The 26,521-nt window shown below is 43.6% G+C and overlaps 1 protein-coding gene across 10 annotated transcripts in view; it reads right to left on the bottom strand.

Annotated features, from left to right (window-relative positions):
* Positions 1-26,521, bottom strand: part of abi1a (abl-interactor 1a) — a 45,915-nt gene that overhangs the window by 12,657 nt on the left and 6,737 nt on the right. For 6 of the 10 annotated variants that reach the window (XM_072378155.1, XM_072378157.1, XM_072378158.1 and 3 more), the window contains exons 2-6: positions 22,391-22,558; positions 6,689-6,865; positions 2,566-2,580; positions 1,965-2,068; positions 1,627-1,767 (exon numbers count right to left, since the gene is read on the bottom strand). In XM_072378155.1, the coding sequence (XP_072234256.1) occupies positions 1,627-1,767; positions 1,965-2,068; positions 2,566-2,580; positions 6,689-6,865; positions 22,391-22,558 (605 nt within the window). The remainder of the gene's footprint in view (positions 1-1,626; positions 1,768-1,964; positions 2,069-2,565; positions 2,581-6,688; positions 6,866-22,390; positions 22,559-26,521) is intronic. The other 4 variants (XM_072378156.1, XM_072378159.1, XM_072378161.1 and 1 more) reach the window with 1 other exon arrangement.

Below are 26,521 nucleotides of genomic sequence, written 5' to 3'. Positions count from 1 at the left end.
TTTCGCTTCTAATTTTTAATCACGACCGCGCAACACGAAGTCTTGAACCCCTAAAAAAAAAAGAATAAAACTGAGCAGATTATGCACAGATGACCCTCTGCAGCCACTGATGCAGGGTTTTCCTTACAGGACATTTAAAGTTACACATGCAAATGTCATCTCATCATTTTCATACACATTACGCTAACATCAGAGGCTACAGAAGAATGTTTCCATGCAAACTGGACTTTTACTTTTAAGAGGAAGTATGTGAAAACTCAGCAGCAGCTGCAGGCTCGATGGTCCAGATCCTTATTCGTGAAAAGAAAAGTAATAATAATAGCCAATGGTTCGCTGCGTCTGCAGCCGCTTATACACAGTGTTTGTGTGAGCTGAGATGTGAAGGGTTAAATTCATGCAAAGGATTTAGGGATGTAGGCGTAGATGGTAACTGAGGAGGAAGGCATCCACTAAACCTTACACCAGCTTATGTGTGTTTTTCTTATAGAGGTGAAGCAGAAATCCAAAACTTATCACCGGGATTGAAGCAGCAGCTTCAACAAGCATGTTCTCTTTAAACAATGATACCTGCTTGTGATGGTCTAATCTCTCCCATATTGGATGATAGAAGAGACACTCAGCAGGATCCTGTATTGAATTCAGATTTCGGCTGAGGTTGACAGAGACTGATGAGCTGAATAAGCCCAGTTGACTTGGAGCCAGGATAATCAAATAGTGATGGCACAGCAATATTAGCTTAGGGTTGGACTCAGAGGACAGCATCAGCCGGTTCACAGAAAACGGACAGCTGCTGTGATTTTCTGCTTCAGCTTCGCCACAGAGGTGCCGAAGAACCCAAAGCTCTTCCTCTAAACAAGTGAAGCCAGGAGGTGAAGTTGAGCAAGAGGAGAAAAATATCATTTCTGTTATATTTATGAGCATCACAGTCAGCATAACAGGCTCTTTAGCTAATGAGATGACGCCGCTCGCATCATAACTCAAATTTGATGAAAGTGCCTCCTGCTTTCTGCAGGAAAACTCCTGAAGAGGAGTGTTTAAGGGTTTCCACACCACAGCTGACTGTTTTTTAGTGAAACAGCCCTTTATATCAGAGGCTTTTACAGATATTAATATGAGAGTGATTCAGGCAGTGGTGAGAGCCCTTCCAGGCCTTGTCAGACAAATGTGTGATTCAGAGCAGCAGAGGAGAGGAAGAGGAGTGAAAGTGCTTTAAACTGCAGAATTAAATGAAGAGATTAGAACTATTCAACATGGAGGGGACCGATGTGTTCATAGAGATGCTTTTCCAACACGCCGTATTCACTGCTCAGTCTCGAGGTACAGCTGGAACACTTATCTCCTTTTCCTACCTATAAAACAAAAGGTCCTTACTCATTTTCCATTAAAGCTGAGAGTCACCACTGTGGTTTTCTTTAATCTCTCAACTTCACTGTGTGTAAATGAAAGATTTTTCTGAATAATTATCAAAGGACTAATAATGAGAGCATTTTGCCTAAAATCTGCTGCTTTATCTGATCAATTAATTCAGTCAATTCTTAATTTTTTTGCATTTTTCAAGCAAAATGTGAAGCGAAATGGTCTCAGTTTAGTTGAGGACCAAAACATTGACAGCCAGAGTTAATGTACCTGTGTGTGCGTTGCCTCTGGTTGAGCGACGCCGTGCGTCCCGGGCTGTGCTGGCTGCCCAGTCGGGCGGGGCTGGTCATGTAGTCGTTGGGCACCGTGGGCGGCTTCACCGGCTCCAGGGTCTTATAGGGCGTGTTGCGTCTGCAGCAGCCAGGAAAATGGGAACATTTTGTTAAAAAAGCAAAGAATTATGAGAATGGTGTAACTTTAGTGTAAATCCTACTAAAGAGAAGACAACAACCAAGATCCAAAAGTGCTTAAATAAGGTCCTGGGGCATGTGAAGTTAAAATGAACACACATAACATGAATTTCCACTGCAGTTAAATGAAAACCTTACCCAAGCGTGCCTCGCCCTGACATCGGCGGGCTTGGTGGCTTCTGTGTCGGCGGATTGGTCCTCGATAGTGTTCCTGCTCGGATTGCCTGATTGTTTCCATGTTGCTGAGATTGGAAAAAAAAAAACACACAAAAGAAGCTCATTTTCTGAACGAATTCCCTCAGCCACAGTGGTAGTATTGATGTGATTGAAATCAAATGTTTACAGGCTGTCTATGATTTAAGTGCTGCCTAATCCCACCAAAGCTGTTGCGGGTGACAAACCTTTTCGTTTACTTCCACATAAATCTGGATTTCTGCTGCAAATTACAGGCTTTACGTACAACACTGATACCCTTTTCTGTTGATGTATGCTAGTTGTTAGGAAGCCTGTAAAATTTGACTCGACTACAGAACGTTTAGGGGGAATTGCAACATGAAGAGTGAATGACAACATGTACACTGTTGGTAATTAGACAGGGAGGGTGCTACAAAGCCTCGGGTTGTAGGCTCTTCTCTGCAGGAGGGACTACAGGTAGGTTAACATAGGAAAAGACTAAATTAATCACATGTGCATGGGTTTGATGAAGTGTCAAGCGGGTCATATGACAAACCAGACTTACCTTGGCTTTTAGCCACTTAGTGTGGGCGAAGGAGAAAACACAAAGAGAAGAGAGACAGTGAGAGGGCATGTAAAAAAAAACGACCACATTGAAACAGATCAGAAGTCAAAGTACAAGCCACTAAAACAATTCCTGGTTGTATTTACAGAGTAAATATTTAGCAAGACCTGGGAGGGTCAGGAGTAACAAGTGGAGCAACCAGAGAGAACCACCGCCGACTGTTGATCCCTTTGCTCTGAGCCACGTCCAAAGCCAGTCAGAGTGAGGGGATCTGATGGCATCTTAATACCAGGCTACAAACCAGAGAATTTACCTGAGTGTCAGAAAATGTCCTAAAAACAGAGACGGTGCCTTTTAGAAAAGCTCTGCATCGCATTTAAACTGGGTATAAAGTGAAATTATCTCTTTATTGGCAGCGATGATAAACAGCCCGGTACATGTGTGGGCTGATGTTGGAGACCGCTCAGAGCCAACGTAGCAGCGGGGGGGTTATCGGCAGTTTGACAGCTTCAGAGTCAAGTGGTTCATCTGGAATGCAACTTGCCCAGAGGCCTTGGCAGAAAGCGTCGTGACGTCACAAGTCCACAGGAGAAAAAGACACGATGAGACCAAACCCAAAGTGATACAGTAGAAAAGCATCTGTTTGAAGAGATCTTTGACCCTCGTTCAGATTTCACTCCCTTATCAGCGCCTCACAAGATTCAATTTACAATTTAGGACATGCTGGAAATGCCAAAGCCTGCCTTCCTTATCTTCCTGGCAAATGCTGCATCTCTGTCCTGCTGAACAAACCAGACTGTCTGTGTGGAAATGATTCAGTGATGAATTATGGACAGAGAGGTTGAGATTAAGGTCATTATCAGCAGGTGGAGCTGGGATAAAAAGCTGCACTTCAGCCGAGGTTTTTACGACTCCATTTGCACCATTTCAAGGTGAATGAAGCTGCCGTTAACCCAAACACGACTGACTGCTGCCGTTCCAAACTGAAAGCATTCAGCTAACAACGCACCAAGTGTCTTTTCTTGTAAACTGGCAGCAGAAAATCGAGTTTCTGCAGTTTAATCTGCGAACGCATCAGCTATGGTCCAAAGACTTAACCTTTGTGGGCAGCCGGCGACATTTCTGGTGAATAACCAGATAAGGGATATCTTCTCCTGTTCAGACAAACGCAGCCAAAGCTGATTGGTCTAAAAACAGGAAGCTTCCAGGATAAAAAGGCTCGTAAATTATCAATTTGATGTATTTTTCAAAGCAGATCAGCTGTGAGTATTAAAAGAGCCAAGAAAACAACACAGATCAGCCACAGGAAAGGGAGCCAATAAAGTATAATGGGTGTGATTACGGTTGAAGTCCTTGTTAAAGTGGCCATATTCACCTAATCTAAAGTAACTAGAATACAACCTTCGGCAAAGCTTATTCATACTTCTGTGACGGCAGACTTTAGAGCAACATGTGCTGCCCTCAAGGCAGCATCTTGTCCAGGGACTTCCAAGCATTTTTCAACAGGATGATGTCTTTACATCATCCTGTTGAAAAATGCTTTTTGACTTCGACTTTCTGCACAAATTCCAAAGGCGAGGGTACAGGTGGTGGACTGGCCTGCCTGCAGCCCTGACCTGCCACAACAGAGCCTCTGTGGTGGAGTTTGAAAGAAGCAGCAACGATCCAGTGCTGTTGCACATCTTAAGATGCGTTTGCAGGAGGAATGAGACAAAATAACAACTTAAAATATTTCATCACTTGTTTTGGAATGTGTTGCAGGCTTCAAATTAAAAAGAAAAAAAAGAAAGAAAAAAAGATGAAAATGAATGAATTAAGTTGAGAAAGACAACAGGAAATATCTTGAAATATCATGCTGCCTTCAGTGGTTGAAGCCACCATCAGTGAGTAAAGAAAGAAAAGCCAGAACCGGTGCAGGAACAGTCTGAGGAGACTTTTAAAACGCAGCAGAGCTCTGCAACACTCTGAAGAAATCAGAAGAACCCAAAAAGCACAACGTGTCATCTTTAACGCAGCACAAGCCGGTTTAATTACAGGTCTACGAGTAGCTGGAAGGTGCGTTTTCCTTAGAGTCAGCAGGCTTCAATCGGCGGATGGGACTAACATCAATCTTTTAGTAAATTCTGAACAGAGACTAGATGGATTGATCCAACTTTAAAGACACGACGTGATCTGGATTCTTAAAAGCCCTGCGGACCAGATTAAGCATCATCTGACTGGATGAGCAAATCTAATCTTCATTAATTCTGAAAAGCATCTTGTCGCCAACTGAGAGCCTTGAGAAGCAGGTACGACCCGATGTTTTTGTGCTCAGATGAACCCGTTTTTCTCCAGATGAATTTCAGCCTCTTTTTCCCCCCCCTGACTCTTCCATCTGGTCATAAAGAAGCTTTCTCTGAATAATGTATGCAAGCACGACTTTCCTCTTCGTTTTGTGGGCGTTCAGCAACGCAAACTTTGTGTAAAACTAATCTAACATTTAGGCCAACACAGACCCTCAGGCAGATGCAGTTTCACACTAAACTGAGGCCAATAGACAGGATTTAAACTCCCATAACAGCATTGATTCTGGTCAGTAAGTAAAACATGGCTACAGAGATCCTATACAAGCCAGGCATCTGACCGTAGCCATCGCAGATACTATATGAGCTAATATGGAGTATTGACACGAAGTATTGATTGGTTCTTCAGGCTGTGACATGCACAGATGAGAGGAGGTGAGTGATGTAGGGCATGAACATGTGTGTGTTCCCCACATTCAATGACTAAATGCAGCATTTCTGAAGACATTCAGATGAGGAGAATCCACAGAGATTAGGCCCGTTGTAATGTGCGATGTTCCTAAAATAGACGCATCAAACTGTCTCAAAGCTGCAGTGAATCATGATTATTTCAGTCCTTTTAATCTTTTGTGCAAAGCTCCCATCCTAATATTTAGCATTTTTTAGCCCTGTCATTTCAAGGAAAGTTTTAGAGTATTTCTAAGGTTATTTTAGCATTGTTGACATTGTAAACAGCGTTTGACAAAACATGCTAAGCTCACGGTCACATCGTGACATAGCTGTTGAGCTCTGAAGGAGAAAGTCTTTCAGTGAAAATCCTGTGGCATCAGGCACCAAAATCTGAGCATGAGATGCTTAAAGCTGAGATCTGAGGAATCATTTAACTGTGTTTTCCAGCCAATACCAATGCATTACTGCACTTATATCATCGTAGTAATGCTTATATCCTTCATGGTAGCCCAGATGAACTCACAGCATCTCCAGAACGTCTTGATTCCTGCTTTAACAAGAAATAGCAACATTTTTGGCAATATGATACTCATAATAAGTCATTTCCCCAAAATATTTCATATCACATCACGACTTGATGGAAGGATTCAAAGTATTCCCCGTAGAGTGTATTGAGAGTGACACAATGGCCTTTATCCTGTCTTACCAATGCCTGTAATAGTATGGGACAGTAATGGGGGGCCTCTAATCCAATCTGTCTGACAGTTGCAATTGATTGGCTGATTGATGGAGCAGACAACGCTCAAGAGGGAGGATGGAAACGGCGAAAATCGCATGCAGCCATCAGGAAATGATGTCTTTGTCTTGACAACCTCGTGACCCTGAAAGCGAGCCCTAATGGCCCATCAAAAAGCTTCTTTCCCACATTTCAGATTGAACTGGTGCCCGAGTAGCTCGAGAACAAGATTACAAAGGGCCTTAATGCATTTGAAAACATCTCACTAATATGTCTCAGAATGCCCTTTTTTCCCACAACACTACAAGAACATAGCGGTTCACCAGAAGCTATATGATGTAATCGCATTTAGTCAAATCTCCACTCAAAACCAGTCCCCACCAACCCACACTCAAACATTTTCCTGTAGGGTCAGAGGGGGTGCTTTCTGAAGATGAAAGAGAAAGCACAAGAGACAGGCGCGTGAGCGAGAAGCGCAGTCAAAGTGGGAGAGAAGAGAAGGAGGGAGACAGGAAGACCTCTGGCGAGAAAACAAGGAGGGGGGAAGGGAAGGAGAATTAGACATAGAAGAAGAAAGTTGAGGAACTGAAGCACCGAGAGTAGAGAAATCTATCTGAGAGCAGACGTAAAGGAGGAAAGATAAGAATCCGCTCACCTTAACACCGTGGCCGACATCGTCCAGGACGGTGTAGTCAATGGGCTTCCTGATGTACCTGACCGGGCGCTCTATATTAGCCGGCGCAATGATCTTATGGGTCCTCGATGTGTTCTTGTTCGTGGTCAGGATCCCGATTTCCCGCCTGGCCACCTTCTCTTTATGGATGTCCACCGTCTGTAAAAGCGACGACAGGAGAAGGGGATGCGATCAATACCATGGAGAGAAAGAAAATCACACGTGTGAAGGGCAAAAATGGGCCCCCGGGATTCAGGGAACTCCTCAAACAGCAGATTAAGAAGGTTTTATTAAATCAAGAGGCTGTGCCTTTCATCACCGAGGTCTTAATCCGTTTACAACAGCCGATGCACAATCATAAAACAGCCCGCTGCACAAACCAGGGCCTCCACAGAATAATGACCACAGTGAGAGCATCTGAATATTTCTGGCCTCACGAATCAGGGAATCGGTTTGGAGGACCAGGAAGTAGATGTGAAAGATTCCTCAGTTAATTAGAAGAGCAGAAACAGAGAGAAATATTAAAGTACAAGGTGGAGGTCAGAGGTTAGACAGCAGGTGGACCCATCGTGTCGGTGCTTCACAGTCCTGTGGACTTCTTTTTAATGAGAAGTGAGGCATTGGTTATGATTATTCATCCACGGCTTTTTAAGAAGAATGCGTTACTGAAGCCACTTCTTCACTTTTAAGCTTTTTAAATGCATGAAGACAATTTGGCTGCTTGTCCATGAATTCTTCTAAATCATATTTACTACATGAAATGTGTATTTTCTGACGTTTTCGACGACACGTTCTGCATTGAGCAGCAACATGTGGGTTATTCTTCACAGTCCAGTCTGTGTCAAACATGCAGGAGCACAGTTTGAGCTTGGAGATGACAGGAAAACACGTGTCCATAATACTGGAATCACTGGTGGGATCCCAGTGAACCACGTTTCTGAAATATCTGAGATGTAGGGAAAATGTTCCCATTTGTGGGAAAATGACAAATGTTTACATATGACTTAGCTTTTCTTTGTTTTGCACGGCTGCCTCGCAGCTCCTGGATTGAATTTCTTTAATTGTTTTCACTGTGAAATCTCTGTGGGTTACTTGTGGCCTATGTTTGGATGATGTTTATTTCTGTGCCGGGATGATACTGATGACAGCTGATGTTGCTTAACATGCCAGAATATTTTGTCTGACTCGAGTTAATGTGTTGGTATCATGCTACGAGGGACAGTTACTCATTAACTAAATCCCTACAAATCATTAGACAGACAGAAAGGGAACACCACCTATCGGTCAGAGGGGGCCCGAAGAGCAGCTGGCCTTCCTCTACGAGATGAAAGGCTGCAATGTCCGCTCAGGGCAGACCAGGAAAACGCTGGTCTCACACAGGGTGGGGGGGAAGGAGGCTGTGGCGACCAGCACCAACAGAGGATTCCTTTCATGCCACAGTGATCTGGATTTGGTCTGAGCTCTGGCTCTTCATTCTGCACAGTGGCAGTGTATGGCCGACTTTCCCTTCAAGCATCACTTTGTATCTGGTTTAGATATGTGGTCCAGTTCTGGGACAACAAAGTCTAATTAAAGAGATATTCAGTACCATGGGAAAGGCTTGATCCACCCCTCATTTCTTGATATTTTGCTTCCAAAGAGCCAGACCATTTAAAGTGGTCTTAAGCAGTAGTTCTGAGGTTTTTCTTATGACGTTGGCTGCTTTTTCACCCATTTCATATCCAGTCTTTGTAGATGCCCAGTTTTTGAGGAATGTGTTTTTGTGTGTGTACACTAAACCCTGACTTATGAATCATCCAAGTAAAAAAACGGCACCTAACTCAAGCTATCAACCAGTGTTTTGTCTAAATATAACACACAACTTATGAAAGAACCTATTCAAATGGTATCTGTGGGCACTTTGAGCAGCCCGTCAGAAAGTTAGTTCAGTTGCATCTGGAAACGAATCCAGGCATCGGGTGTCCTTAAGATATCTGAGGAAACTGGACAAGTGGTGAGCACATGGGAGAGTTCTTAAGGCTGAGCTATGCCAAATGACACAAGAAGTGGACTGAAAACCAGTGGCAACAGGTCTTATGGAGGGATGAATCCTCCCCAGAGCCCGGACCTCAACTGCAGCACAACTCTTCCTCTTTACTGCATCTACATTTCTATTTAAACATGTTTTTAAAAACTGCTGCTTCTGTTCCCTGTTTCTTCTGTTTGCAGGGCAGAGAGAAAAGAGTGGGTGTCTCAAGACTTTTGCACAGGAATGCACATTTAGAAGTTGACAGTAACTCAAACACAAAGCCTTGCAGGACACACAGTGGTGTAATAATGTGACTGTTTAACACTCCAGTAAAAGGAAGAATCAATATTTCATAACAGGCAAAGTTGCTCATACATAATTGCTCCCACAGAGACTTTGTACGCTTTCCCATGAGTGGAAGAAAGCTAAAGCACAAACATTTCATTTAAGAGTGATCAAGCCCCGCCGAGCGAACAGCCCGACTCCTCCGACGGCTCGGAGATCATTTCCAAATCTGGAAACAACTAAACCAAGATCAAATCAGTGTATTTGGCTTCCATTAGCAGGGAAAGGAGAGACTTTAAACCGTGGTGCCCACAACATGCACGGCACATTGTGTTCTCACATCTGGGTGCAGGTGTTTCCAGTCAAAACTAAAGATGTTCCCATGAAACCGCGAAGAGAGAACTATTCCGAAACAAGAGAATTGTTGCTGTGCCCCTTATCACAGAACACCGTGAGGACAAACCTCATCGCAGCTGGCAACGAGAGGAAGTGAGAGGGCGACATGGCGCGAGTTCGTCGCCTTCCTGTGTGCGGAGAAAATAGCCGCTGCTGTAATAGTGTGGGCTCGTATTACACAACAGACGGGTAAATCTGAAACCGTTTCCTTCAGCCAACTTCCACACAGCGAGAGGCGGCACCCTGTGGAGAGTGCGGCTCGTCCACTCACCGGTGCACAAAGCAAGTTCAATGCAGAGGTCTGAGCAGAAAAGCGCATTCTGGCTCGACTGACCCAGTGGGGAACTTAATCTGAGCCACGGCTGCTTAAAAGCTCGTCTCTTCCCTGAACCCAGTGGGCTTCTCTTCGCCTCTCCACTGGCATCCCACTGCTGCGTCTTTTCAGTGGAAAGAGCCTGAAATCTGAAGGCTGAGTAATTCACATGTGCTCTCAACCAGTGTCACACATATGTTTGAGGCCTGCGGCTGTTTTCCCAGAACACGGAGCAGTTTGGGCTCTGGTGTTTGGCTTATCCATCACACACTGGCTCTCAGTCTGAAGCAGCCCCCGTTCTTCTCTCTTTTTTAAAAATGCTCTCTTCACTCATCGCCTCCTCTCTCTATCCCGCTCATTCTCCTGCAGTTCTTCCCACACTGAGCAGAAGAATCATCCACCTTTGATCGTTGGGAACTAGAATTACTGTCATCATCATCACCATCCACTTATTTGAGCCACAGAGGAACCAAAAAAAGTCCCGTCACAACTGAGTTTTTCCTACTTTTTGGATAGGAATGAGTCAGCAAAGCGGCTGCCACAATGAGAGATTGTCGTCTTGTTGTCAGTAGCAACAAGCCTCTAAATATTTGTGATTTATTTCATTATTTTTAAGCCAGACTGTTTGCCATTTTGGTTAAGGCTGCACATGGAAATGTTGCACAGGGGTCGACTATTTTAATGTTTGAACATCAACAACCAGGAATCTAATGACGTGTCTCACAGCAAAAAACTGGCAGGTCTGGAAATTCATTATAGACAACACTTTTTTTTTCAGGTTTAACAGTCCAAGACTACAACTTTGTGTGCCTCAAGATGTGTTTAGAAGAGCTGTTCCGATTCAAATGAAGACCTTTATGAGAACTTAAAGCATCAATGTGACAGCGAGAGGCCTTTGGTGTAATTTCCCTCTCTGACTAAACATAATCCTGATATCTATGAGAGTTTGTCCCGCAGAGGGTTGAAGCTTTTCTTCTCTGCATTATCTGAATTTGTTTTGTCCTGTAATTGGCTACAGGAAGATATTTACTTAAACACAGAGATGGGAAACATGAAGATGAATATCAACACATCCTAATTATTATCACTCTCTAACATCTTGGAATTGCACCCAGATTAATAAAAACAATTATAATGGCCATCTTTTTTGTCTTAAATTCTACTTTGAAACGACTTCATAGCATTGAGGCGTGTATCATATATCATATTAGCTGAATTACCATATAATTCTGTCTATGCTGGAGTCCTGAAATGTCGAAGAGATGTTTGGAGTGGTGGCGTGTGAGAATGCAAATATCTGCAATATTCGCCCTAGACTTTTCTTCCTGAGACATTCTCTCTAAGCTTCATGTAAGAAAATACATGTCAACAAATATTTGCGAAGCATTGTGCAACTGAGTGTGTGCTGGTGAGTTTCCCCTCACTCCTCACTATTGTGGGTAGGTACAGATGCATGCAGCACTCATGCTAACACAATAAGAAGACTCATCTGCTCTTCCCAATGTGGTGCTAACTTCATGCTAGCATCAGGTGCTGCCTCCTGTGCACTTCAGACAGATGCATGCAGCACTCATGCTAACACAATAAGAAGACTCATCTGCTCTTCCCAATGTGGTGCTAACTTCATGCTAGCATCAGGTGCTGCCTCCTGTGCACTTCAGACAGATGCATGCAGCACTCATGCTAACACAATAAGAAGACTCATCTGCTCTTCCCAATGTGGTGCTAACTTCATGCTAGCATCAGGTGCTGCCTCCTGTGCACTTCAGACAGATGCATGCAGCACTCATGCTAACACAATAAGAAGACTCATCTGCTCTTCCCAATGTGGTGCTAACTTCATGCTAGCATCAGGTGCTGCCTCCTGTGCGCTCAGACAAACTTTAAACTTTGGAAATAGACCTGAACCAAACTGTCTCTCTGGTGTTCGTGTACATGGATATAATGTAGTACAGTGCCAATATTAGTATATCACGGTGATTTAAGGTCAAATAAATAAACAGAAACTGGGAAAGGAGTTGATATTTCGAGAAAAAAATGGGAAAAGATTGTTGTGGATTTATGACGATATTAAAAACTTTGATATTCTGAACGATTGCACTATTTTTCTCTTATAATTTTTAGTGTTTTCTCAGAAGATGAATGACCTCATTATCACATTCTTGTAAATCTGTGAGTTTCTGTCCACCGGTAACTCCTTTAATCTTACACAAGGTCTAAATTCATGACTTAAATCTCAGTATTTCAAAGTATACTACCTCACTTTTCCTTCCATTGTGACGTTTTTTCCTAAAACTTAGATGGTTGAGATATGCCAAAGTACAGACTTGTGTACCAAGACATCAACAGAGAGACGATATCCTCATAAAAGGCAGTAAATCATTTTCAGATCTCTTGAAACTCCAGACTGGCTCTGAGATACTTACTATAAAAGGATTTGAAAACTTTCAAACAAAGCAATAATAAGTTTAACTATTTCCACTCTCTGTGAGAAACACTGAGATTCTCCCGACTGCTTAAGGACAGAAGATGATCCCCACTTTTTAAAACCTACTTTCCAGGAAAGATATCGTCTTATACGGACCCGTGTGGACGGCGGTGGAGAAGGACTTGGGAAACAGGTCAAACGTTGACAGATTGTATCCACACAATGTCAGCGGAGAGGCTTAAATCTCTCAGTCCAGTGACGCGGCCCATCAAAGGACCAGGGATGGAATTTTTAAGCCTCGCGCAAACGTTACTTGACAACTTCCCACCAGACAAACAAACACAGTTTCAGCGAGTGAGGTAATCAGCAGGCATAAAGAGAAAGAAAAAATCCCTTCTGCAGACTTTGATATGGAACTGAGACAGCCGTTTCAGTTCAGCACATGCTGTGAGGGAAGAAAACCGCCTTTTCAACTCTTTGGCAGACTGGCCGCGGGACGAGATCCTCAGCAGAATACCAGCTCTGCACAAAAACAACAAAAGAAACGTCAGCACAGCTTGTACTGTAGGGGCTGTACGGTTGAGCTGAGTGCTTACACACAACATGTGGAAAAGCCTCCATCTGAAAACACGCCCTGCATACCGATGCGTCTGTGTGTGCATGTGGCTCGCCAGAGGTTAATGACAGAGTTTGAGAGCAAGATGATTATAAGATTTACAAAAAAAATGTTTCAGCAAACTGACAGCAAAGCATCTTCCTCTGAACACTCGCACACAACACTGAAGCTGAAGAGAGCGCCTGTGGTTTGCTGGCATTAACATGAGGACACGAACTGTCTCACTGCCATGAAAGATCAATCAGAAGCCCACATGAAAATGAAAGAAGAGGAAGAACAAAGCACACGTCAGGGTATGAGCTGAGATGAGCTCGCCTTTCCTGCAGCAGAATTGGACGTCCTTCTGGTTCCGTGGGATTAGGAAGAGATAGTAGCTATGAAACGCACATCTGTTGAACATATTTGAGCCTCAGTTTCAGGCCTGCTGTGAATTTAGGATTTAAGGCAGGAGCCAGAGCTGCAAACAGGTGAGGACGTCCCAAAAGCTCACAATATTAGCCCCGTTCAACCGTCCTTTGACCAGTTTGTGATACTCCCAATGCAATCAGGCAGTTATTTTCATGAAGGCGAGCTTCCTCCACTCTACCCACGTTCTCTCTCAACCTGCCTGGCTTCTGGTAAAGTGGTTTCCCACATTTCCTGAAATAATCTCTCTAGAGTCTTGAGCATGTTTCTCTTGTGGAATGTGAAAACATGGGAAACAAGAGCTCAAATGCGTTTGTATCATCGGGGCATTTTAAGCCCGTGTTGCACAGTTTTGCAACAGGAATCCTCGCATTAGTGTTATTAGTCTGCTTTTGGTTCCACTGGAGTCATCTAAGTCACACAGAGAGAGCAGAGTTATCATATCATACCTACATTTCAGCATATTCTAGCAGTTTAAAAGTTTTTTTTACTATGAAACATGGTGAAAAATGGTTATTTCTGTCTTTCTTGTTGACTCGTCATCTCATGGCCCCTCAGCTTGATCTTGTGATTGGGGGGACGAACCCTCAGAAGCGGCCGCCCCGCAGCACACTGCCCTGGATTTGAACCAGTAAACTTCGGCTCACATGCCTGCTCACGCCTCCAGCCTGCTGGAACTTTTTATGTCCTCTGGTTCTCACAGCATCCAAAAGTCATCTGTAAGAGCTGTGCAATCCAACACTCCCAACTCCGCACAGAGCCAAAACGGCTGTTGAAGCAGAGCAAACGCCTCTTTGTCTGGTCTGTTTCTCAGCGTGATTTCAGCCAGCACATCTGAAGCCCGTCATCTGTTGAGTCAAACAGTTGTCCGAAGGGCCCTTCGGCAGGGCTGTTTCTCAGAGCTGTTAGTGCAACACGGAGCATGTCGGAGCATCCATCTGCTCTGAGGGCCACAAAGGAAGGTCAACTACCCCGTGGGGACTTCTCACTTTGGCAGCCTCTTGTTAAACATCCCCCAAAAAATGGATTCCTCAAGTATATCCAACACCCCGTGTGTGAAATGATGGGGCCGGGAGTGGAGGCTGTGGGGACTGGACATGTGTGGGACCTTGGCAAGACAATCTGTCCCACTTGCACAGCAGAGAAAGATATACATATATTAAAAATTCAGGACAACGTGCCAAGGTCGACACTTTGTTTGCTAACACAGCACATATGGAAACACCTCGGCTTCGCCAATCTCACTTTGGGCTGCAGCCAAAACAGCATTCTGACTGCACCCTGAAGTTTACATACAGGCTTAGAGCCTCCACGCTTAGACCCAGACAACAGTGGTGACAATAAACACCACCGTGCAAACCGCAGCAGCACAGTGCGGGAACTGACACTTTAAAACACAATCTCTAACAAGTTAAGCAGCTGGATGGAAAAGGAAGTGCTGAGCAGCGGAGCTGATGATTCACGCAGAACAACCTCAGTCACCAGTCATTTCACATCATCACTCAACCCCCTTTAACCTTTAGCCAAGCTGGACAGATGGAGCGTGTGTGTCACATTCAATGCTGCAGGTGGAAAAAGCAGCAAACAGCCTTCTATCACACCAGCTCTGCACAGACTGATAGAGGCTCGATGATAAACCAGCACGGGCTCTGACACCTTAAGAGCTGAAATCATTCGCTTCATAAATTTAAAAGATCAGCTTACTTCAGCTTGGGTTTTAGACTATTTAAAGGATCCGTCTCATCACATTTCGAGACTGAAACTGAGAGAAAAGCTTCCTCCAGACTAAAACAGACCGTGCACAATGTAAACACTGCACATCTGTGAGAAGTTGAAGGGTTTGTGAATAGCACCAATGACCTAACGGAGGTATTTTTGCTGGGTGCCGTCTTTCTTTACTGGGTTAAAAAAAAAAGCAGCTGAGGTTATCATACATCTGTTTTTATAAACGGCCTCTTTTAATAGTTCTGTATGAGACCCAAAACTGCAGCAGCTCAAACCCATAATTCATTCAGTCTATTATTAAGGTTGCAGCAACAGCAACATTATAAATACGGTCACATCTTTAAGTCAGGTTGGTGCTTTACGTAACATTTGAACTCTTGACTTCCATCCAACTTTCCTTCTGCTTCTGTTGTGGTGTTGAACGATGGTAATAGCAGTTGAAAAAGGGGTTTATGCTCATTTTGAAGCAACTACCTCAAGGCTTTGTTTGTCAGGCAAAAAATGACCTTTTAAAATGCACGAAGACATGTTAGTTTGATCAAAACTGTATGAAATCTAGTTCCTCAAACCTAAACTAAAACTACTGCAGCTGGGGATCAAATCCCTTCTGCATGTGTACGCCCAACTAGACTCAAATGGGCATAAGTGCTCTGTACACACTCCAAAGATCCGTCTTTAAGCGTCTTTTGTGAAAACAGGAAAGAATAAGCGTATATTCATACAGCTGAATTACTAAAAAAGCTGCTGAGTATATACAGAAATTGAACATTTGTGGTCAATTAAAGCATTTCCAGAATGCTGCTCTGCTCTAATACTGGAGGGGGTGGGACTGGAGGAAACTGGATGGAACTGGACGAAACAGAAGGAAAGTGGACAGAACTGGACGAAAGTGGACAGAACTGGAGGAAACTGGACGAAACTGGAGGAAACTGGAGGAAACTGGATGAAACTGGAGGAAACTGGATGAAACTGGATGAAACTGGATGGAACTGGACTGAATGTGTTCATGATAGCACGGGGCGAGTGGAAAGGAGCTTACAGAACAGAAAAAAGGAGTTTGCACACAGGCAGTAGATACACTTTAACAAATGCAGCCGTTACGGAACATCTCTGAAACACTTCAGGACTCCAGAGAAGAAGTAAAAACTGGAGGAAACTGGACAAAACTGGAGGAAACTGGACAAAACTGGAGGAAACTGGACGGAACTGGACGAAAAGCAAGCAGTTCTCATAAGAGTGTCAAGGACTTTTTCACTGCTGTCCAATAAAAAGAAAACCCATTTCTTTGATTTGACCAGCACTTATTGATTTCAAATCTTTATCAATAGATGCACGGCAAACACTCACTGCATCCAAGTATTATACTTAACTATATACTATATATACTTATACTAAACATTTGCCATCGTCGTCACATTCCAGGTCCAAGTTCGTAGGAGGCAGAAAACATCATTTCAAAATGTCAAATATATCAACAGTTAGCTGTTATAAAGCTTGATTATGAAGTTAAGATTCTATGCCGTTTGTGTTTTATGTAATTTTTAATTGTTGTCCATAAAAAACAAGACATGACAAATAGTCTCGGTGGGTTTTCAGATACAAGCACTTTTGCTTTATATTTTGTGGCTAAATGATCTGTAGTTGCAGTATTACCTTCCCAGACCTGTCAAACTTTCTAATACAAAAAGAACATGTGTAAACAGCTTTGATACAAGAAAAATCAAAGGAAGTCACAAAGATCTGATAAAGAGGAAGTATCATCAAAAGATATGTTCAATATGTAACCATGAAAAAAAAAAAAGGGAGGACTCTACATTTCACAGGAAATGGGATAGACCAATGGGAGAGGCATGACAGAGACCAAAATACACAACAAGGAAAGGAATCAGCAGGAAACACAAGGAGCACACACACACATCCTGTTTGGGATAGTGCCATTCTTCCTCGACAGGAGGTCAAAAGGTCACCACTGCAGCACACCAACGCTTTCACACGAGTGTGGTCTTAACACGGTACCGCGCAGACGCACACAGCAGCAGCGTGACTACATGTAAGTGTACGACTCAGGAATGCGGACTGGAATGACAAATAACTGATCGAGTCAAGGCTGAGCTCACGAATGCAAACTGAATCCGACTTTTCACACAAACAGTGCGCTGACTCACGTGCTCCGATAAGAATTGTGTGTAACTCAGAGAGCCTCGTGGCTGTGGGAATGAACTGGAGCGTGCTCGGTGGGTGTGTGTTTGTGTGTGTGTCAGCTGTTTCCAGCCTGTTGTGCTGCTTCATCGCTGTGGTCACCGAGTTCAAACAAACGCGGGCCAAAACCAAACCCAAGCGCCAGTGATTGATATCATTAGCAATGCATTTGTACCGGTAAAAACAACAAAGTGTAAAATGCAACGTGCACAGTTCTTTAACACCAGCACACTCAGGATAACATAGTTACAGTTTTGCTGACCAGATTCCCACGTTTCAACTCTGAGAATGAGTCAGTCTTTCTTCCCTCACCGAGCAGCTGTCGTGACTCACAACGTTACTAAAATTTGAGGATAATTTCCTCAGAGTGTGGCTTTCAAAGGTGTCTGACCGCATGTGGAGATAACACAAAGAGGCCTTCATCTTTGGCTCAGAGTGTGTGGGTGTCAGCGGGTATAAACACACCACCGCTTACTTTCAAAGGTACCAGGTTTCCACGCTTAACATGGCGACAACTTCTAAAATCAGTGTGAAATAGTGTGTGTTCAATGCAGCAGATGTCAACGTTCACAAGGCCGACATCTGCCCTGCGTGCACAGCAGTGAGTGTATGGTTTGCTTGGTTTTACACTGTAAGAAACAACCAAAAGCTGCGAGTGTTCAGTGCTCAGGCCGGTTTTTCTGGGCTGGGGTGAGGGCTTAGCTCCAGCTGTGTTAATGACGCAGTCTTTAGAGTTAAAGAAAGCTCTCTCACAGCTGGAAATGCGAAGTAGAAGGTGAGGGTGAGCATCCGCAGGAGGCAGGACGCGGTGCAGAAATGACGCTGCCGTTTTCATGAAAACATGTTGAGAATCGCAGATGAGGCTCCTTACTGTGTCGATGTCGGTGCTGTAGGGTTCTGAATGTGTTCATGATAGCACGGAGCGAGCGGAAAGGAGCTGACAGAACAGCAAAAAGGAGTTTGCACACAGGCAGTAGATACACTTTAACAAATGCAGCCGTTACGGAACATCTCTGAAACACTTCAGGACTCCAGAGAAGAAGTAAAAAAGGCCTCTGACTTAGACATTTAACGTATTCTGTCACGTTAAGATTAAAGTTGGTGGAGTGAGCCTTCTTATCAGAAAGTCTGTGCGCAGACATTCAACACACTTATAAAAGAAATATAACCCTCCAACACTCTCATCTCTTTCATTAACCTTTATGAGCAGACAATTGGAACGAATTCACGTGACATAAATGCTGATCAGCGGCACCGTTTGTGGCAGAACTTCCATGCTTCAAAGCAGCGGTACCGATACTTTGGGACAGATTTAGCGCCTTTTTCCCACGAACGTGAAGAGCTCATCAATCAGTGTCATGCATGAAAATAACTCCTGAATGTAAAGAGAGCGTCCTTCAGTCTGTCTTCAGACAGTCGCCCAACAGTGACGAGTTGCGCCTCGAGTTGTTTCTACATTCTTGTTGTTGAGTGCACCATCGTGCTAAACAGATCGATGTCGGCTGCTCGTGTCGGGTCAAACAGCTGCTGAAGACTTGGCATGATATGGTTAAGTATCTCTGAATCCAAGACTTGCGTGGGAAACCCATCACCTCTGAGGCTATCAGCCTTTCACAAATCAGGTGAGGCACTGCAGAGATCTGTTGTTGCACTGAAAACCATCAGATCTTTCAATGATTTCTAAGCCATAAAAATATATCATTTGATGCAGGATTAATGCAAAGCTGAAAGACCTAAAATAAAAGAAAGGAATACTGGGAATGCTAGCTCTGAGGGCAATGCTGTAAAAAGGACTCTGGTCTTAAAAAAAAAAGTAAAATAAGAGGTTTGTGTGTGATTTAAAAGTCTAAAGTACGACTATTCTGCTTGTAAGCAGCAAAATGATGCAGACACGTTCCTCCACAACTAGATGCTCCAAATAAAGAGGATAATTCAGTAGAAAAGGGTGAAAAGTGAATGTGGAATAGTGGTGATCTAATTGAATTTTTTTGAACAAAGCTACCATCAGTCTAAATTTATTTGTAATTTTCTCTGAAATAAACAGTTTGATGAACTGAATAATCGCAGCAGCTCTAACTGAGGGTCAACACAATCTTTCATTGTATTCTCAGCTGTGAGAGGACACCACAGACTATCCCATGTGTGACCTTTGGAAACTTCATCTATTCCTGTAGTTCATTCTCTGAACAGCTTTCAGTTTTAGCATGAGCTTGAGAAGCAATGTTCCATCTTAATAATAGCAAAATCACACCTTCAATACCATACAACATCTCCTGAAAGAGTTGCGACATCCGTCTCAGGCGGATGATGGGCTCAATAAGTTCACAATAAGTCATGCGCGTCTCCATTGCTCAGGGGTTCATTTTTGTGAAACCACACACCCCTCTCCCCATCTCCCTCTTTATTTGGGGTATCGCAGAGAGTTCTGAATGTGGGGCATTTTCTTTTGCTGGACGGACAAAGCAGTCCCTGTTCACAGCCTCTTAGCAGCCACTTCACACGCAGCACAAGGTGGAAGCCCCGCAAGCTACTCTATTCACCCTTCAGCCTTCCACCTCAATGCTGCAGAAGGACTGAATGATAATGACAGAGGGGGAGATGAAGACTAACTAACACCTAACAGCATGCCTGGAGACGATTATGCTTCTGCAGCTACATGCAAACATGCCAGATAAACTGCTTCAATAATGTTGAGGTCCGGGCTCTGGGGAGGATTCATCCCTCCATAAGACCTGTTGCCACTGATTTTCAGTCCACTTCTTGTGTCATTTGGCATAGCTCAGCCTTTTCTCCCTGTTTCCCTTCCTTAAGAACGGCTTCTTGACAGCCACCCTTCCATGGAGACCATTTCTGATGAGGCTTGGGCCAACAGTAGATGGATCAGCTGAAGGTCCAGATGCATCTCTCATCTCTCTCTGGTAGATCCTAAAGATACTATTTAATATTGGTTCTTAGTTTTCTGTTAAGTGTAGAAGCAACGTGGACTCATCCCTTGAGTTAGGCGCTTTTTTAAATGCTTGAGTGATTCGTAGCTCAGCGTTAAGACGCTTAACAAACAAAACATTTTCATTTAAATGGTTGGGTAGAGTGTCTGGACTGATAATGAGTGAAGAAGCAGCCAATATCCAAAGAAAAACTTTGACGAACCACATATTTGATCAATCAGAAGTTGCCAAATCTTCTGTTAATCTCATGTTTTCCTTTAGTTGGAAACAATGAGGCAGGACGTGCTGGAGATCAAATGCTGGTGACGAGAATCTTAACAAAGAATGGCATGAGATAGAAAAGAGAAAGAAGAAAACATCGGTGGAATCACACAAACACCAATATAGCCGGTGGAATTTGAGGCGTGCCAGATGTGGCATCAGCTGTCCTCCATGATAAGCTACATGGAATGCTCTCTGACGTTTGGGGTCAGGCTATATTCATACTGATATTGTGTAGGCTGGACCCAGCATGACAGAAACCACTAACCAATGGCAGCCTTGCCTCCCATCGTAAAGAAAACAAAACAGAAGATGTAGGCCTGTCGTAGAGATGCCACCGCCAAGCAGACACACCCTGACCAGAGTTATAACTGTATTACCGCACATACGGAGGCATCTCCGGCTTCAGGGATGTGCACAGGCTTAACATAGAAGATGGGAGGGATTGCAGAGGGGAACATGCAAGAGAAAGGATAGAAAGATGATGCTGACACACAGTCCAAGTATTTCCTCGCACTACGGAGAAGTTTCGTGATATTTCAGAAGCACCTGAGGTCATTTCCCTCCTCACCTCGTTATCAACAAAAAAACCCTCCAAGCTACAAGCTTCCCTCTCCATTATCCAGTCAACAGAAAACAACACTGGCCTTGAAGGCCTCTGCTAATCTCGTACCCATGAGCAGCGAAGACAACACCATAATGATCCATCTTTAAACAAGACCGAGAGCAACAGCACCCCCACATCCAAAGCATACAGCCCAGCCTCTATTATTCAGGCAAAGACCTGCTTCATTACGGTAAAGACATTAAGACTTCTGCTGGTGCTCATCCGGAAAACACAACAAGGCAGAAACGAAGAGGTTATGAATGAAAACAACATGAGCTTTTCTGTTAATTAAAGCTGTTAATTCATTCGGATTTCTCACAAGCGGATTGTGCAAATGAGCTTTTTGACCCTGTTTTAAGATCATCCTTCTGGATGTCCTGAAACCATAAGTAGAAGCCCCATAGAAGGGGAAACTATAGGCGACCTAAGGTGACTGTTAGGTCATCCCGGAGCCTATGTCTGAGCTACAAAAAGTGCACAAGCTTGGGTTTAAATATAGCAAAGGAAGTATGGAAATTCCCCCGCACACGAGCCAGTGGAGAAAAAAACAGTCAAACAATGTCAACCAAGCTGAGAGTTTATTGTTTGGCCTTCTTTGCTCTTCTAAAGTACCATGTCCAACTGTCTTTTATATACTTTTCCACTGTAGCTTGGGGAGTTGTCAAGGAGACCGAAACAGCCAATAGCATCGTGATGACCTCACTCAACGCTATTTGACAGGATATTGCCTCAAACCTGAGTGTAAATATGCCTTTTTCATCCCTTTCTTGAGCCTCTTTCGCTCGTCAACATCCATCTTCCATTTCTTCCTGCCTTTAAATGGACCTCTCTCTTTCCCTCGCTCTCAAACCCTGAAGCCGTTCAAGTCCTCTTTTCCTCCATTAAACCGAAAATTTTACTTTTAGTGTATCCTGAAAGAAAGAAAAGCAGTGGAACTACTCCTGATTCATGTCCAGCATACTTTTTTTTTTTTTCGCACTTATTTGACATGTTTGGATTCACTCATGGGTGTTTTCAGCCCACAGATCTAATCTATGACATACCACATGGCTGCAGTGCTGTTTGATTTGTCTGAGCTCTTAATGACTTCATTGGATGAGTGGCTGGATTTACCTGCACAAGGCAAAAGCCTCATGCTACAGAGAGACAGCCTGATATAGTCAAAGTCCTTCTCTGTGCTCATATCCTGATATACAACCAGCGTAAAATAAAGGCGATATCACTTAGTATTCTTGTTTTACGGTGGGTTTTTAAGCCTCAAAAGGGAAACATTGGTAAAGAAGAAAGAAACAGACCACCATTCATCCATTCAGCCAAACACAGCCAGTCAGAACTTGGATGAGACTGATAGACCAATAAAAGAAACCATGGATACTTCAGAGAGCCACACAGTGCGATTTAAAACAGCAACGTCTGTGTGAAAGTGAGAGGAGAAGTGGGAAATGTGGGGCACCATTCTTCACAGCTGTATGGTCTGCGGTGGGTGTGTTTCTGACCTGAGAGATGTGGTTGATGGAGGACTCCATGCGCCGCAGCTGCGAGGCCTGGATGTCCAGCAGCTGCAGAACATTGTTGGCTAAGGCATTGATCTGGTAGGCCACACTGGCCAGGGACTGGGTGGTGTAGGCTTTGGTCTCCTCCAGTGCTTTTCTCTTGTCCTGGGCCTATGCACAAAAAATATAAGGAGAGAAATAAAATTAAGATTAATCCAGTTACTCTTAATATCACATGACATTTGTAACCATCTTCTAGCCTGTATTCAGGTCAGCTTTGTAGTTGATTGAGACCAACAGATCAGACAAGACATCCAGTTGTCCCCCTGACTCTCATTCCACAGATACCACGCTCCCTTTGGAAGAATTCAGAGGATGCAACGCATCCTGCAGCCGCCATATTGAATGCGCCAAGAACAGAGTGTCAATGTCTAACATTTCTGAACCCAAGAATTTGGAAGAATTATAGTTTGAATTTGTAACTATAATTACACTGAAAGTTTTAACAATCAATTAATTAGTCTTTTCTTAATGAGAAGGTCCTGAGTCCACCCCCTCATTTCTTTATATTTTTCAGTTTGACAGACATAAAATTGTAGTTTTGCACTAATAAGGTGATTCCCAAAGCACTAATAGCTGAAAACCTTGCATATATTTAACTGTACAAACTCAGTTTTTACCTTAAACACTGTTTAGACCAATGAAAACACACCAGACAAAGACATAATTTCTTGCTATTACAGAGCTACTGCTCTAAACTAATGTGCAAGCATGAATCAAGCTTAACAGGGGTGTGTAATTTTTATATTGAAATAAATTTAGTATAAGCTTATATCAACATCAAACAAGTTAGCTCAGTGGGTAGTTTGCTAACTAGCTGCTAGGCTAACTCACTAGCACATTCTTAAACCCTTTTAGGTGCTTCTTCTAAATAAATAAATAAACTCCACCTTTAAAGCAAAGATGTAATTAAATATTTGATGCTGAAACTTTCCTGTATATTGTTACATTTTTAGTAGAGTAGAGTTTTAAATAGTTAGCCTCCTGGCTAGTGAGCTAGCTAACAAGCTTTGGAGCTGGATTGGGTTGACTGTACTACAGCTAGCATTCATAACACTGTTACACAAATTAAGACTAAAGTTCAGTTTATCACAACATAGATACTTTTTCCTTGATTTGATGTGTTTCAAGCTAATGTGCATCCATAATGGAACAGAGGAAACAAAACAGTGTAGGATTTATTGTTTTAACTTACGACTCCCATCACACACACACACACTCGTTGTACCATAGTCAGTACAAAGATGTTCCCACCATATTATTTTCAAATGACATTACACTGTAGCCAGATAACCAGACAAATTGCAGTAATAACTAGCTCCCGAGTGACACTGCTCTTTGAGGATTCAACTGAGCCATTATGTTTGATCACTGTAGGTTCTGTCCTGTGCTGCCAACTCATAAAAAAAGAGTCCAAAGAGCACTGCCTAGAGGGGCAAAATGGCCTTTGATAACAGCCTGCTGTAGCAGGAGATGGGTGGTGCTAGCAGTGGCTAAAGAGCTGATTATTAGTGGTTGTGGTTTGGGGACAAAACAGATGAAAATGGCTTGTGATCACAAGAAAACAGACATAAAAGTATATAATCATGTCAACTTGAGTCTTTATCGATTCCCAATGTAGAAACAATCCGTACGACTAAAACCTGATGATCCAGAGAGCTTTTTCGGTATTTAGCCCCAGCTGGGTGAGAAGCCGATAGTGTTAGCTGTGTTGAGCAACAGCAGCCTCAGGAAGGAGGAGATTCCTCCAAAGGGCTCGGTGCAAAAGGCCATCTGTTGAAATCATTTGTGCACGTGCAGATTTTGTAACAGCTGGATGAAAACACACGAAACAACAAAAACACACAAACCAACATCATGATATCCATGTTGGCTATTTAGTAAACAGAGTTTTTGCTGTGTGGGGAGATTCCAAACGGACTCCTGAACAACTCATGCTCACCTGTGCAGAACTGCTGGCCTAATACAACTGCAAGAAAACAGGTTTATTTATTGAGCTCTGTATGAGGAAACTATGTCTACTGCTGGCAGAATTCAATATCCAAGAAAAGAGGTTACGAATAAAGGCTGTGATTTTGCAACGGCACAATTTTCCAGATATATTGCTGTAACCAGACACACAAAGAAGTATAATAAGTCTGAACGAGATGGTTGTTTTCAGACAAAAACATTCCCATTCAAGGCAGTCCAAGGACGTCTCGCGATGTTGTTTGGTCCACGCTCTCTAAAAGCTGCATTATCTTGATTTCAGTCATTATTTTGTCTCACAACTGAGTTTTGAGTACAAGCAGAAGTAAAGAACGAGCAGTGAAAACCCACTTTGCCTCGCACAAGCTTTTTGTATCGGTTTCTGAAAAACCAGGCCTAATAAAAATAGCACAAGGACTTTTTAACAGCCTGCAGTCTCGCAACACTAACTCCAGTGAAGCTCCGGTCTAATGCAACCGTGACAATGATTTGGACTGATTTTGTCGAGAAGCCGACACACTTTAAGTGGAAAAAGCTGGAAATGATCTTTTGTCTCTTGTTGATCACACAACATCCAGAGCTGCACAGCACACTTGGAAGAGATAAATAAATTTCAGCTTTGTTTTCAGTCGTTTTTTCTGAATAAACTCCTCTAAGCTGACTCGAGGTCAACAGTGGGTGTTACAGCGGGGAGACAGATGTGGCGTCTGATTGCATCGCCGCTGGCTCGCATCTTAGAGCCTCCTGCTCTAGTTACAGCCCTTCGTCGCCCATTCGCTAGTTCACGCATCAGAAATCTGTCATCCACAAATCCTTTCACTACCCAGATTTGTTGCTCAGTTACCGAGCAACGTGTACCGGCGTTCATCCTCAGAAGACAAAAGCAGGAGTAGAGTACAAACTCAGACAAATGAGGAGTAGAAGTGCTTGGAAAGGAACAAAGTGTGTGCTCGATCAGTGCCAAATCACAGCAGCAGAGAGCCGAGTATACTCCACCACAGCAGGGGATGCAGAAAATGAGGTGAGCTTTAACGCTCCAGGGGCACTTTTTCTCATATTTCTGAGCTGAGTAACGACTGAATGAAAGAGAGATGGAATATTCAGGAGGCAGTAGACAGGCTGTCAGCACCTCGGCTGGGTTTTAAAAAGGAGTACAGAGGAATGCACGGGCTGCACAGTCACAATAAACATGTAGCTGGAAGCTGGGGCAAGTCAGATTATCAAACAGCCACACGAGCACAGCAAAAATGTGGGCAAGAAAAAGGTTTTTTAAAATCTCTAAAAGCTCTGCACGCATGCAGTCGGTTGGAGAATTTCTGCAACAATAAGGGAGTGGCAGTTTTTTTAAGCCCTGCAAAGGCTGAACACTTCCAACACACAGCGTCACCCATCCAGTCTGGCAGGATAACTGCCACAGAAGTGCAATCGTGCTTTTTAAAACAAGACGTATCGCTGTACCGTCGGAGCCCAACCGGCCGCACTGAGACGGTGTAGAAGGTCAAGACTTCCTCCCCGAGGACGGAAATGGGTCAGGAGTCAGAGGAGCTGGAGCTCACCCTCCACCCAAAGCATGAAGCACTAACAGAGTATGCAGAGAACTGGGACAAAGCAAAGTGATGGAGGCTTAAAAGAAGACAGCCATGCCAGCTCAAACTTGCATTTATATTTGACAACAGTGCGTTTCCACTGCTGGGTCCAAGCCTGGGTTTGCACATCTCCATCATGAGCTCCCACTCTTCAAGAGGAGAAACTCAAACAAAAAGCTCAGGAATGTTTGGAATTCTACAACATGTCATTCCCCCTCAAACGCTTAAAGTACTATGAAGGAGTTCTGCAACAGAGGTTAAGTGCAGAGATGCGTCTGACAGGATTCTCAAAGCCACAACCAAAGCTGCACCGTGAAGAGCAGAAAGAGGGTAAATGCAGCTGAAAGGTCGTAGAGCTCACATGACACTTTGCTCCCTGGGATGCATCGACCGCCGACTACTGCAGAGGGCGAGAGAACTGAGACAGGAAGAAGCTCAGAGCCGCCGCTCTGCGGGTCGTTGTATCGATGCGGACGCCTGACGTCCAGCAGCCGATTGGCCGTAAGGTGGAGTCCATTAA

The sequence above is a fragment of the Leuresthes tenuis genome, unplaced genomic scaffold (genome assembly GCF_036924035.1).
Source record: "Leuresthes tenuis unplaced genomic scaffold, fLeuTen1.0.hap1 SCAF_24, whole genome shotgun sequence".
In the NCBI taxonomy this organism is placed as follows: domain Eukaryota; kingdom Metazoa; phylum Chordata; class Actinopteri; order Atheriniformes; family Atherinopsidae; genus Leuresthes; species Leuresthes tenuis.
The sequence above is the reverse complement of the archived record's forward strand: the minus strand, read 5'-3'. Positions and strand labels throughout refer to the sequence as shown.